This window comes from Nicotiana sylvestris, chromosome 3 (genome assembly GCF_000393655.2).
Source record: "Nicotiana sylvestris chromosome 3, ASM39365v2, whole genome shotgun sequence".
Lineage (NCBI taxonomy): Eukaryota > Viridiplantae > Streptophyta > Magnoliopsida > Solanales > Solanaceae > Nicotiana > Nicotiana sylvestris.
In genome coordinates, this window is record NC_091059.1 from 93151941 (window position 1) to 93166402 (window position 14462).

At 41.1% G+C, this 14462-nt stretch overlaps 2 protein-coding genes across 2 annotated transcripts; both read right to left on the reverse strand.

Annotated features, from left to right (window-relative positions):
• Positions 1 to 7900: 7900 nt before the first annotated feature.
• On the reverse strand, positions 7901 to 8932 carry LOC138887686 (uncharacterized). Its single transcript, XM_070169463.1, has one exon. It carries the CDS (start codon positions 8930 to 8932, stop codon positions 7901 to 7903), a length of 1032 nt encoding a protein of 343 aa, XP_070025564.1.
• Positions 8933 to 12944: 4012 nt separating this feature from the next.
• Positions 12945 to 14228, reverse strand: LOC138887687 (uncharacterized). The gene has a single exon (XM_070169464.1). The coding sequence runs from the start codon at positions 14226 to 14228 to the stop codon at positions 12945 to 12947; it is 1284 nt and encodes a 427-aa protein (XP_070025565.1).
• Between the last annotated feature and the right edge of the window lie 234 nt (positions 14229 to 14462).

A 14462-nucleotide genomic window follows, 5' to 3' on the forward strand; every position in this document is an offset into this window, starting at 1 on the left:
CGAGGTAGGAGCGGCTTCTCGAGAGACCGTGGCCTTTGACTCTCCCTCTGGTTCCCGAGCTAGAGGGAGATTGACCTCTTGATCACCTTTCTAGGTTGACGTCTTCTCCCCCTCGTTGAGGGTCGACTGATGAGAGTTGAACTCAAGATCGTCATCCTCGAGATAATCCATAAGCTAGTATAGAGAATCAGTCCGGTACGCTGGACTTGGTGCTCTTTTTGTTGCTTTTTGGGACGTGGATAGCCACACTTTTCTTCTTTACCTTGGCATCCAAGGATCCCGAGGACTTCCTATTCTTCTTCTTCTTCTTTTTCTCCTCCTTTGCAGCATCCCCGAGCTATCCTAAAGCGGAGGATTAGGCGAGCGAGGACAGATCCTCGTCCTCATCCAACGTTATGAGCTTGGTGGTGTTGGGAAGACTTGTGAGAAGGAAGAAGACTTAGCAAAAGATAAGTCAAGGGTATGAATGTAATCATTCATAAGATAACCTAACTATGGGAACGAGCCTCCCACTTGCCCTTCTAGAGCTTGCGCTATGTGCGCTCGAAGTAGGATATCTTTTTGCAGATCTCTTTGATCCTCTCCTTGAAGCGTGGAACTGCATTAGGACCCTGGGCAACTGATGCACAACGACAAACACAAGCAATTAGAAAACGAATTAAAGGGAATGACAAATACTCGAGAAGGAAAAGACTTAAGGGTTGCGTTCCACTTTTTGGTGAACGGTAGAAATTTAGAGGGAATGAAGTCTTTGATTTTTACCCGAATAAACCTTCTCTTCCAACCTCGACCTTAGTACTCGTCGATGCTCAAGAACGGAGCCTTGCTCGCTCGCTGAACGAGCTTGATCAATTCCCCTCGAAAGATTTGGGTATTGTATAGACAAAGCATATGGTCGAGGCTAAACTGAAGTGCTTCAGTGTTGTTTATGAAGTGCCGAAGGAGGATTATGCCCTCTAGAAGGACGGGTGGATTTGCCCATGGTAGACCTCGTACCCTTTGCAGAAGTCGAGGACTACGGGGTCCACCGGGGCGAGCATGAAGGGGTAAGTGTAAACACTTAGGTACCGCTCCATGTGAGTGGTGATGTCTTCATTGGGCTCGGGGACGACTAGCTCCTTTCCCTCTCAATTACAATCTACCTGAACTGTGGGTAGTATCTCCTTGGTAACAGAGCATATGTACCTCCATGCTCCCACACAACGGTCATGTTTACTGGAGGCCTTCTCAACAATGAAGTCGTTCTCGGTAGAGTATCCCCCGGGTACGAAGCTCTTCAAGGGAGGCTCCTAGGCCACCTCAGGAATGGTTACTTCAGAGTTTGTGGCTAGGTTGGAATATGAAGGGTTGGTTTGCCGAGGCACAGATCTTGAAGTTTTTGCCATCGGGTTTTGGAAAATATGAAGGTTTGAATAAAAAAATATGAAGCTTTGAAGATGGGATAAAGATAAGAAGGTCCCGGTTGAAGATTCAAAGAGAATGTATGAAGATTGATGATGAAGATATGAAGATCTAAGAAGCAATGTATGAAGATTTGAAGAAGTTAAAGGTAAGTAGAGAATTCGAGGATAAATCAAAGAATTCTGGAATCAGAAAATGGAGAAGTAAAAAAGGGGTCAGAGCTTTTATAGAGGAAGTACAATCAATGCTCACATTCAAAGACAGTCAACCGGTGGTTGACACATGTCTGGAGTTAGAACGACGCAACTGATGGGACATTTCGTTGGCCCGTCATCTCGCTTGTAACATACTAAGGAAGGAATCGTGGTTCATTTATCGCTTCCAGTCATTTCGATAAATCTACCCTCCAGAAAATGAGGGGACTATCTGTGTACGGTAAAATTGGGGGCAATATCTACCCCGATTCCCAGATAAGAGTGTCACACCCCTTTTCTACCCCTCCAAAAGATAATGTGTGTTATGGATTGTGGGTTAAAGAGTTTTTTCCAATTAAAGTGACAAATTTGAAATAGGGATTATCTTGTTATTCAGAGTCGCCACTTGGAATTGATTTTTGGGTGTTCCAAGTCACCTTTTATTTGATCCCTATTCAAAGGAAAGTTTGACTCTTTTATTATTGATCTGCGAAAACAAAGTACGGGTAAGGAATTCTGTTGACCGGGGAGAAGGTGTAAGGCATTCCCCGAGTCCCGTCGTTCTAGCACGGTCGCTTTATTGACTATATTTGGCTTATACTATTTTTTGGATAACTTGTGTTTTATTGGTTCTCATCTTTTACCTATGTCCGCTTTATTGCTTGATTAAAATTATGAAAAAAAGTTATCTTGAAATAAGTTACGCGTTCTAATACTTATTTTGTTACATATCACAATTATGCCACGGAGACCATACACATAGCCATGATATTTAATTATTTAAAGTGCACCTAAATAAACTAGTGCACTTGAAGTATTTTCCTAATCTAATTTAAGATTATTGTAAAGCCAAAAGTTATGGAATTGTTTGTGGAAAAAGTGTATGATTTTAGATATTTGAATAAATAAATTATCATATACTAATACCCTACATCCCAACAATTGAAGCCTAAACTTATTAGTGTCCAAATCTTCCAAACTTTTAGCAAGTTTAAATACTATATTTTCAGAAACATGATTAAATATATAACATTTAAGGATTGATTTACATTATTATTTATAAAGTTTAAAGATAAATAAATAAAATCACATAAAATAAGATTAAAAAAGAGAGAGGGAAGAATAAACCTTTTAATGCAAGATTTTCAATTAAATGAGTCTCCAAGAATATGTACAATAACTCAGACGAACGCCGAACAAGCATAAGCAAAGATGATCATCAAAGTCGGTGAACAGAGCTCAAACGGAATCCTCGACCTCGACTGTTAAAACCACTCTTTGGCGTGTAAAAGGGGATGTTTTGAAGTATTTTTTGTTGGGTTTTGGGGTGTTGAATTGCTGAAAATTTTCGAAAGAAAGAGGAAGAAAGAATAACACGAGTAGAAATTGTCGTAGCGTAGAAGAAGAAAAAATTTGTTTCTCTCAATTCTCCCCTCTCTTTTCTCTCCTTTTTCTTTTTTCTTCTCAGATTTTCTCTTCTATTTATAGCAATATTTTCGAAATTTTTCAGATTTTTTTTTTTAATTAAAAGAAATCCCACTTACAATTTGCTTTTCTTTTTTATAAAAAGAAATCCCACCTTTATTTACTTTTATTTTTTAAATTCCAACTTTAATTACTTTTATCTTATTTAAAATCTCACTTTTTTTTTACTTTTAAAAGAGGATTCAACTTATTTTACTTTTCTTATAAAAATTCTACTTTCTTTTACTTTAATTTTTTTTTAATTTTCATCTACCTTTATATTTATTTTTTAATTCCAACTTTCTTTACTTTTTATTTTTTTAAAATTTTCACAAAACTTTACTTTTAATTTTTCACTTTATTTTACTTTTTAAAAGAGAATTCCACCCACTTTTACTTTTATTTTTTGTATTCCATTCTTCCCCTTTACTTATTTTTTTATATCTCAACCGAAAATTAAAAAAAAAATTAATATTTTTTCGGTTTTTTTTATTTTAAAAATAAAAATAAAAAATAAAAAATAAAATAATAGTAATAGTAATAATTCACCTTTTAAATTTTTGTATTTTTACCCTATAATAAAAAGTGTAACAAAGCTAAAAATTGTAGGTTAAAACCCCTAAAATATTTACATAGAAGAAGTGACAAAAAATTAAATATTGTCAAAAATTAGGTGCTCACAGCTGCCCCTCTTTGCTTGGAAACATGAAGAGTTTTGGAGCAAAGATAATGTGAGCCATTTACTAATTTTTGAACATATCTTTATTCAAAAGGGAAGAAATAAGGATAAGAGAAAAGAGAAAGGGTGCAACCGAGTCTTGGTTTTGGACAACCTACATATCCCGGGTTATAAGGGAATCAGGTTGCGTGTAGTTCAAGGAGAACTGTGGAATGATGAGTTGAAAAGTCGAGTGAGGTTCCGTCGAGGCTCCAGTTCGTAAGTCTGTTATTACATAAAAAAAACTGAACAAGCCTATCAGCTATGAGTTACAAGATTCCTATCTATGAGTCTTCTGAAGCTTGATCTTGAGTTTTGGATGGTTCTTCCTGCAGACTCTTATCTGAATCTTGATGCTCGTTAGCTGCAGCCGCTGGATCATTCTTCTTCAGCTTTTCAGATCAAAACGGAACATGCAGAGCTTGTGACATCAACTATGTCTTGAGCAATCCACATCTTTCCTTCGCTTCTGCACTTTGGATTCACTTCTTTTCCTTTTTCTTTATTCTGGATTGAGACTCATTCTTTGGGCATCTCGAACCCTATGCCTCGAGGTAAAACCTGCTCAGACACCAAAGCAAACAAACGAATAAAAATTTTTTTGCCCTAGTTTTCACTAGAAAAATTTCGTGAGTTATTGTAACAAAATTCTAAACTACTTCTTTATTGAAAGCAATAAAATCAGGATTGTGTATCCTTGAGAAAAAGGGATTGGGGAGTGGGCCCTATATCTATACTAAAAGTCTACTAGGGAGTGGAGACCCTATGTTGGAAAGCTCAGCTAGGGATTAGCGTACCCTATACTGGTAAAGGAAATGTAACCCGGGGTTGGTGCCATGTATTACTGAAAAGGAAATGTAACCAGGGGTTGGTGTCATGTATTATTGAAAAGGAAATGTAACCAGGAGTTGGCACCCTATATTACTGACCAAAAAAAAATGTTGAATCCCCCTGGGTGATAAAGTTCTACCTGGGTTAAACTAACAAAAGCAAATCTGGGTAAAGAGTACTTCTACCCGAAAACTATGAGCCGGATCTCCCTAGGAAAAAAGGTTCTACATGGGTTAAGCTAATGTAAAACAACCTGAGCAAAGAGTACTTTTACCCGAAACTATGAGCTGGATCCCCCTAGGCGAAAAAGGTTCTACCTGGGTTAAGCTACATAAAAATAACCTGAACTATGAGCTGGATCCCCCTAGGCGAAAAGGTTCTACCTGGGTTAAGCTAATGTAAAACAACCTGAGCAAAGAGTACTTCTACCCGGAACTATAAGCTAGATCCCCCTAGGCGAAAAGGTTCTACCTGGTTTAAGCTAATGTAAAAACAACCTGAGCGAAGAGTACTTCTACCCGGAACTATAAGCTGGATCCCCCTAGGCGAAAAGGTTCTACCTGGGTTAAGCTAATGTAAAAACAACCTGAGCGAAGAGTACTTCTACCCGGACTTATGAGCTGGATCCCCCTAGGCGAAAAGGTTCTACCTGGGTTAAGCTAATGTAAAACAACCTGAGCGAAGAGTACTTCTACCCGAAAATATGAGTTGGATTCCCCTAGGCGAAAAGGTTCTACCTGGGTTAAGCTACGTAAAAATAACCTGAGCGAAGAGTACTTCTACCTGGAAATATGAGCTGGATCCCCCTAGGCGAAAAGGTTCTACCTGGGTTAAGCTACGTAAAAATAACCTGAGCAAAGAGTACTTCTACCCGAAAATATGAGCTGGATCCCCCTAGGCGAAAAGGTTCTACCTGGGTTAAGCTACGTAAAAATAACCTGAGCGAAGAGTACTTCTACCCGGAACTATGAGCTGGATCCCCCTAGGCGAAAAGGTTCTACCTGGGTTAAGCTAAATAAAAATAGGAGGTGGGAACAATAGTGACGTATGCCAAAAGTAAAAGAAAAATGGAGATTTTAAGGAACTTACGTTTGGTGACATTCGTTCTTTTAGAATCACCATTCTGCATGCTTTGTTCCTGCTTCAAACAAAGAAAAATTTGTGAGTTTTCAAAGTGGTGGTTGGTTTGTGGCCTTGATGCCTTTAGTAGCTTGGTCACGGCCACTGCTGTCGAAGAACCTATTCTGTCAGCGTGGTACCGAGATGTCCATGGTACAACTACCCTTGTCTCTAAGGCAAGGCTATTTTTTCTTTAAAATCAAGCTCAGTTGTCTTGCACCCAGTATCAGTTTGTGTCCGTAGTGCTTATAAACTTTTTTTATAAAGCAGGTTTTGCTTAGGCGACCTTTTCAGTTTCTTTGAGACACTTTGTTCGCCTTATCAAATGAGATCACAGATGGATTTGTGCCTTCGTCAATGCCATACATGCCCCAAATTGTGCTTGACATTACAGGGAAACTGTATCCAGTTTTGCAGCCCTTTCTTTGCTTCGATTTTGATGCAGGATTAGACCGAAAGGGACTCAAAGAAAAATTATGGGTAAAAATAGAATAATAATTGGAAGCGAAAAAGAACTGTGCTTAAACAAAAGGTGTCCCTTTCGGGGAAAGGAATATGGAGACTTATCTGGAGGTATGTGCCGACTTCAATGAATGATGACATGCATTTTGGACTGGACGCCTGACCTGTCTAAGTTGTCTAATTCTCAAAATCTGCCACAAATGCTCATCTTGATTTTGTCTTGGTTGTGCTCATGCCGGAGAATCAAAGACCCTTATTCGGCTAGTAGAGCCCTTTGCAGGTTTTCGCTAACTAACCTCTCTCATTTCTCTACTAACTGTCGCCTTATGGTGCCCATCTGGGTTTTCACCAATAATACTCTCTCATCTCTTTGTTCATTGTTGCCTTATAGTGCCCCTATGGGTTTTCACTGATAAGACTCTCATTGTTTTGACTAAGATACTACATGATGGAGGTTACCCAACGCCCTTGGCATGTGAACTTCAAACATTCTCAAACACATCGATCAGAAGCTCTTGAAAGGTAAAAAAGGCGAAATGAACCTTGAAACGAATTACAACTTTTGGAAACCGTTTTTTACAGAAAAGCCGTGAAATAAAACAAACTTCTGCCCTAGTTTTGGGGTACTAGGAATATGGGTTTTTTGTTCTGATGGGACCGAACCCAGGGTAAGGCTGCCTATGTATCCTTTCGGAATCAGGTCTTACGTAGTTCAATGCAAGGATTTTTTTTTGTCTTTTTTTTTTCTTTTTCAAGTACACAGGTAGACAAATACGGATCAAAAGGCTTAACAAAAAGGTGACACCTATTTGGAGTAGCGAGCAAATGATAGCCTTTGTCACTTTAATTTGAGAAAATCAATGCGTGAAATTCTACAGTGGGTATATCTCAGACATAATATCTTTTGACTGCATCTGCGTTAATAGTCATATCTGGTACCCGTCCTTCTTTATCTACCAAGTGCAAGGCCCCTTTTGGTAACACTTTCTTGATGATGTAGGGTCCTTGCCAGTTCGGGGCAAACTTTCCTTTAGCTTCCACCTGGTGTGGAAGGATGCATTTTAACACCAACTGGCCTACCTCAAACTGCCTTGGGCGCACTTTCTTATTGTAAGCGCGTGCCATTCTTTGCTGGTACAACTGGCCAAAACACACTGCTGCTAGTTGCTTTTCATCGATCAACATAAGTTGTTTTAATCAGGTCTTGACCCACTCAGTGTCTTCAATCTCTGATTCCATAATAATTCGGAGAGAAGGAATTTCGACTTTAGTGGGTATTACAACTTCAGTTCCATATACAAGCAGATACGGAGTTGCACCAACAGATGTGCGAATAGTCGTGCGGTATCCCAAAAGAGCAAAAGGCAGCTTTTCATGCCATTGCCTGGAACCTTGGATCATCTTCCGAAGAATCTTCTTGATGTTCTTGTTTGCCGCTTCAATGGCTCCATTGGCTTTTGGCCGGTAAGGGGTAGAATGGCGATGCATGATTTTAAATTGTTCTCATACCTCCTTCATCAAATGACTATTTAGATTGGCTTCATTGTTAGTGATAATGGTCTTTGGGATACCAAAGCGACAGATGATGTTGGAGTGAACGAAATCTACCACTGCTTTCTTGGTGACTACTTTGAAAGTGACGGCCTCCACCCACTTGGTAAAGTAATCAATTGCAACCAAAATGAATCTATGCCCATTTGAAGCCTTTGGCTTAACCAATGACATCCATTCCCCAAGCAACGAACGACCAAGGAGAGGACATTGGATGCAACTCCGAAGGCGGCGAGTGAATCAAATCACCATGAATCTGGCATTGGTGACACTTGCGAACAAATCTGAAGCAATCTTGCTCCATAGTAAGCCAATAATACCCTGTCCGCAGAATATTCTTTGCCAAAACATATCCATTCATGTGAGGTCCACATACCCCTGAATGCACTTCACTCATGATCCGCTCTGCTTCTGTAGCACCTATGCATCTCAACAAGTTTAAATCTGGGGTCCTCTTGTACAGAATTTCCCCATTCAGGAAGAAACCATTGGCGAGCCGCCTTATAGTTCTTTTTTGATCTCCTTTGGCATGCTTTGGATATTCTCTTGTTTTCAGGAATCGTTTGATGTCATGATACCATGGTTCACCATCTGGTTCCGTCTCGATTGTATTGCAGTAACCGTGTTGATTCCGAACATGGATTTCTAGTGGGTCAACATGAGTGTTGCCTGGATAAGGGAGCATCGAGGCTAAAGTGGCCAAGGCATCGGCTAGCTCGTTGTGAAACCGAGGAATGTACCTGAACTCGATGGATCTGAATCTTTTGCTCAAGTCTTGCACACATTGTCTGTACGGAATAATTTTGATGTCTCGAGTCTCCCATTCACCTTGGGCTTGCCGGATAATCAAATCAGAATCTCCCATAACCAATAGTTCATGCACATCCAGATCGATGGCCATTTTCAAACCCATGATACAAGCTTCGTATTCTGCCATATTATTGGTACAGAAGAATCGAAGTCGGGATGTTGCAGGGTAATGATGTCCAATAGGTGAGATGATGATTGCCCCGATCCCAACTCCTTTGATGTTGACAGCCCCATCAAAATATATTTTCCATACAGGGTGATCGTCTGAAACTACTTCCTCTATTGAGGTTCCCTCTTCATCTGGGAAGTATGTGCTAAATGTCTTGTACTTATCATCAACTGGATTCTCTGCCAAATGATCTGCCAAAGCCTGTGCTTTCATCGCGGTGCTGAGTGACATAGACGATGTCAAACTTTGTGAGCAACATTTACCATTTTGCGAGCCTGCCAGTGGGCATTGGCTTTTGGAAGATGTACTTCAAAGGATCCATTCTGGATATGAGGTAAGTAGTGTAGGCCAAAAGATAATGTCTCAGCTTCTGAGCGACCCAAGTCAAGGCACAACATGTCCTTTCTAAAAGGGTGTACTTAACCTCATAATTGGTGAACTTTTTGCTCAAATAGTAGATTGCCTGTTCCTTTTTGGCTGTTGCATCATGTTGCCCCAGAATACATCCAAAGGAATTATCTATCTGATAGATATAAAAACAAAGGCCTACCAGGTTCAGGTGGGACCAGAATAGGGGGTTTTGACAGATAATCTTTGATCCTGTCAAAGGCTTTTTGGCAATCGTCCGTCCACTTGATAGCGGCATCCTTTTTTAGCAACTTAAAGATGGGCTCGCATGTGGTTGTGAGCTTTGAAATGAACCTACTGATGTAGTTCAACCTCCCGAGTAAACTCATGACTTCCTTTTTGTTCTTTGGAGGTGGAAAATCTCGAATGGATTTTATCTTAGATGGATCCAGTTCAATGCCTCTTCGGCTGACTATAAAACCGAGGAGTTTCCCAGATGGAACCCCAAATGCACACTTGGCTGGATTAAGTTTAAGGTCATACCTTCGGAGCCGTTCGAAGAACTTTTTCAAATCGCACACATGATCAGCCTGTGTCTTTGATTTTATGATGACATCATCGACATATACTTCAATCTCTTTATGCATCATGTCGTGAAAAATGGTGGTCATGGCCCTCATGTAAGTTGCCCCTGCATTCTTTAAATCGAATGGCATGACACTGTAACAATAACTACCCCATGGAGTGGTAAAAGCGGTTTTTTCTGCATCATCTTTATCCATTAGAATTTGGTGGTACCCAGCATAGCAATCCACGAATGATTGTATCTCATGCTTTGCGCAATTATCTACAAGAATGTGTATATTTGGCAAAGGAAAATTATCCTTTGGACTTGCTTTGTTCAGGTCCATGTAGTCAACACAGACTGTGGTCTTTCCATCCTTCTTCGGCACAGGCACAATATTCGCCACCCAGGTGGTGTATCGGACAGCTCTGATCACATTGGCGTTCAATTGCTTCATTATTTCCTCTTTGATTTTGTCACTCATATCTGTTTTAAATTTTCGTTACTTTTGTTGGACTGGTGGAAAATCAGGATACGTAGGAAGCTCATGAACCACTAGATCGACACTTAAACCCGGCATATCATCGTAAGACCAAGCAAACATATCTCTGTATTCAAATAAAAGTTGAATCAAGACATCTCTGGTTTTCTGTTCGGTGTGAATGCTTATCTTCATTTCTCTAATTTCTTCAAGACTTTCGATATTAATTGGCTCAGTTTCATTAAGGTTGGGCTTAGGCTTGTTTTCAAATTGTTCCAACTCTCTTTTTATTTCCTCAACAACCTCATTTTCATCATATTCCACTTCTTGATGCATTATTTCGATATTAGACAGCTTTTTAAGATCTGGGCGTGAATTCCTCATGCATGTCATGTTATTAAAGTCGACATTAACAAAACCGAAATGGAAATAAAATGACAGGAATTAGGAAAAGGGAAAGATACAAAACTTAATACGAAACTGAACTGCATTTCATTGAATTCGAAAGGATAGAAGGGTTAACATTAAAATAAAACAATCACACTGAGATGTTTGGATTACAACCCTGAAAGTAACCCAAAAATACAAAAAAGAAGCTGCAAAAGCAAACTACCAAGACTCCTTCCTTGTGGGGAGAGGAGTTGTTTCCCAGTTGGTGAGCATGGTGTCTGGGTCAATTAGTTGCATATCGGCACGACTAGTGCCTTCACCGGCCTGGATCATATTCACTTCAGAAAACATTTGGCTGAGGCCATGGAAAATTTCATCAATGTTTGCATGCGCCGAGGAATTTTGAACCTCTTGGAGTCGTGGCTTGACAAAAGTGTAGAAAATGTGAGGGATAGGTTGTTGCAAGACCCATCCATGCTTTTTGTGGTGCTTGGCTTTGTTTTTGTCTGCTTGTGTTGGCCTGAAGCCTAAACCAAAAGTACCCCGGTTACCGAACGGAGAAATAGGCTCTGAAATTCCTTGCAATGATGCCCCCAAGCCTTTCCCTGGCTCATAACCTTGTCTCATCATAATCGCAGCCACCATTATAGATGTGGTGGAAAGACGAGGATGTAGAATGGGCTTTCCTTCCTCAACATGGTTCACAGAAACCACTTCGAAAGCTTGATAGACAATGAACTCACACCTTTCCTTGGCCTCAATGCACGAGATTAACGGGTCTTTATAAATGGATGACTCGTCTTCTCCGTGAACAATAATCTCTTGCCTATTGTGTTTGAACTTGACCATCTGATGCAATGTGGATGGCACAGCTCGAGCCATATGGATCCATGGCCTTCCAGGAAGAAAGTTATAAGAAGTGTCCATGTCCACTACTTGGAAGACAATTTCAAAGTCAACCGGCCTAATCGTCATAGTGAGGTTGATCTCCCCAATGGTAGCTCTCACTGAATCGTCAAAAGCCCGGATGCGAACATTACTGGGTCGGATTCTGTCTATATTGATCTTCATGCCTTGCAAAGTAGAGAGAGAGAATACATCTACACTCGAGCCTCCATCGATCATGACTCGTTTTACATAATGCCCCTCACATTTGACGACCAGGTGCAAAGCCCTATTATGCCCGGCTCCTTCCTCGGGAAGTTCATCATCAGTAAAGGAGATTCTGTTTACCTCGAAAAATCTATTGGACATCTTCTCCAACTCATTCACTGTGGTCTTCTCTGAGACATGTGCCTCGTTTAAGGAAAGCCCTCGTTTTAGGAGCAGAGATAGTAGAGAGATTTGGGTAGGAGTCTTTCTTAGTTGTTCAATGATTGAGTAGTCATGAACTTTCATCTTTTTCAAAAACTCTTCTGCCTCTTCTTTCGTGACAAATTTCTTTATTGGCAATTGTCCCTCTCTGATTTGCTTGGCCTTCCTCAACTCCTCTGGAGAGTAACACCTCCCTGATCGAGTCAAACCTCCAGTTTCCCCCATTTCTTCTATGATTTCCTTGCCTTTGTATGTTATCACAGTTTTGTTGTAGTTCCAAGGAATGTTTTTTGTATTTGTCACAGGGGGTTGCATGGCAGGTCTGATTATGATCAACTCTGTTATACCGTTTGTACTGCCCTGTTTCTGCCTTGTGATGGGGTGGCCTCCAAGACATACAACCTTGGGCTTGGAACATTAGAGCGAACTTCCAATCTCGTGACCTTGGGAACAAATAAAGTTACATTTTCTGAACTCGGGGCGCCTTTCACAAACAATGGCACATCTTGGATCGGACTTACATCCCATTTGGTTCCCTCTTGAATTGTTCTCACGGTCATCTCTGCCCGATTAAACGGCATGCATTCTAGATCTCATCCAATCATTCCTACAAAATGAACATCATTGTGTACTGGCAATGGGTTGTTTGTAACATTGGGAGGTTCTTCGCCATTTGTTACCACAATCAACTTTTCAGTGATGAGTCTTTCTATAGCTCTTTTTAGAGTCCAACAGTCATCCGTGTTATGGCCCGGGGCACCTGAATGATATTCATATCTAGCATTTGCTTGAAATCCATGTGAATCGGGATGCATATGGTGCGGAGCGATGGGTCCAATCACGCCCATCTGTTTCAGCTTCCGGAAAAGACTAGAGTATGGTTCAGCCAATAGGGTGAATTTTTCCACCGGCCTCTGCTCTTGACCGTAATTCTGCCTGGGACGAGCATTGTAGGGTGCCCGAAAATTTTGTTGCTGAGGTCGGGGGTCCCTTGGAGCTGGTGCCTGTACCTATTGATTGGGAGGCCGAGCATATGATTGAGCATTGAACACTATATATTGCGGTGGGCCCACAGAGTATTGAGGAATCGGCGGGGGATAATAATGTTGAGGGTAGCTGGATTGCCCCTACTGAACTTGCACATAATGGTGCGATGCCCCTCTTTGAAACTCCCTAGATCCCGAAGCCATCATGGACCCTTCATCTCTCTTCTTTCTATTTGCCAAACCTCCCGACCCAATTTGGATAGCTTGGGTGGTGGCTTTGATAGCAACTTGACTTACAATTCTACCGGTCTTGAGGCCATTTTCGACCATCTCCCCTATTTTGATTGCTTCTGCAAAAGGTTTACCCATCGTGGACATCATGTTTTGAAAGTAATCAGGCTCTTGAGCTTCCAGAAAAATAGTGATCAACTCGTGGTTATCCATGGGTGGCTTAACTCTAGTCGCTTGCTCCCTCCACTTGATGGCATATTCCCTAAAACTTTCGGTCGGCTTTTTCTTCATATTGGACAAAGAATTACAATCTGGCGCAATATCAATGTTGTATTGGAATTGCTTAACGAAGGCCTGGGCCATGTCGCCCCATACATGCCAGTGAGAGATGTCCTGGTCAATGAACCACTCAGAGGCTAACCCTATAAGACTTTCTCCAATATATGCCATCAACAATTCTTCTCTTCCGCCTGCATCCCTCAGCTGGTTACAGTACCTTTTCAAGTGGGCGATAGGGTCGCCGTGTCCATCATACTTCTCGAATTTTGGGGTCTTGAAACCTGGTGGCAAATGGATGAGAGGGAACATACACAGATCATTGAACGAGACACTTTTGTGACCACCTATTCCCTGTATGTTCTTTATGTTTTGTACAAGACTTTTCACTTTCCTGGCCATCTCATCCGGCTCACTTGTCTTTGCAGGCTTTTCATTTTCCGTTGATGACTCGTACTGAGGAGTCTGATTGTAGGGAGCTGAGGCCCTGAAAGCCATATTTGGGGAGTAGTATTGGCCATCATAAACCTGAGGTAGTGGCTCATTGTTGGGTCTCGTTACAGGTGGTGGCAGTAATATTGAATATACCAGTGCACCAGACACAATTAGAGGGGTGTTCCTAAACGGTGCGACTGGAGGTCGCATATTAAAAGTACCGGGGGTATCATGGAGGCTGTAGTTTGGCACATACCCTGGTGGTAGAATGGGATCGCTCGTTGCATGGAGCGGTGTCTGAGTTGCCTGGGGTATGGTGGATGTTCCCTCTGAAGGACCCTGGGGTGGAGGTCGACCGGAAACCCAAGCTTGATATACATATGACAGTTGTTGTCTCAATTTTCTTATTTCTTCTGACTCTTGCTCAACTGACTGACCCTGCAGATTGTCACTGACCAACTCTATTTCATCGTTGTTATCCATTACTACTGGTCCCTTAGATCTTGTGAAGTAATGATGTGTTGCCAGATTCACCACAAACCAACCACCTTAAACTTACTCTCTATAAGGGACAACAAACGTGTTAGGGTTAGACATTTTATAGATATGAATTACACATAACATGTCATGCTCCTAACATCATCACCATTTCTAAAATACATTTTGGAAGGCTTCATGTTTCATTCCGGCTTATCAAGTTGCTTCTTATTGGCGCCT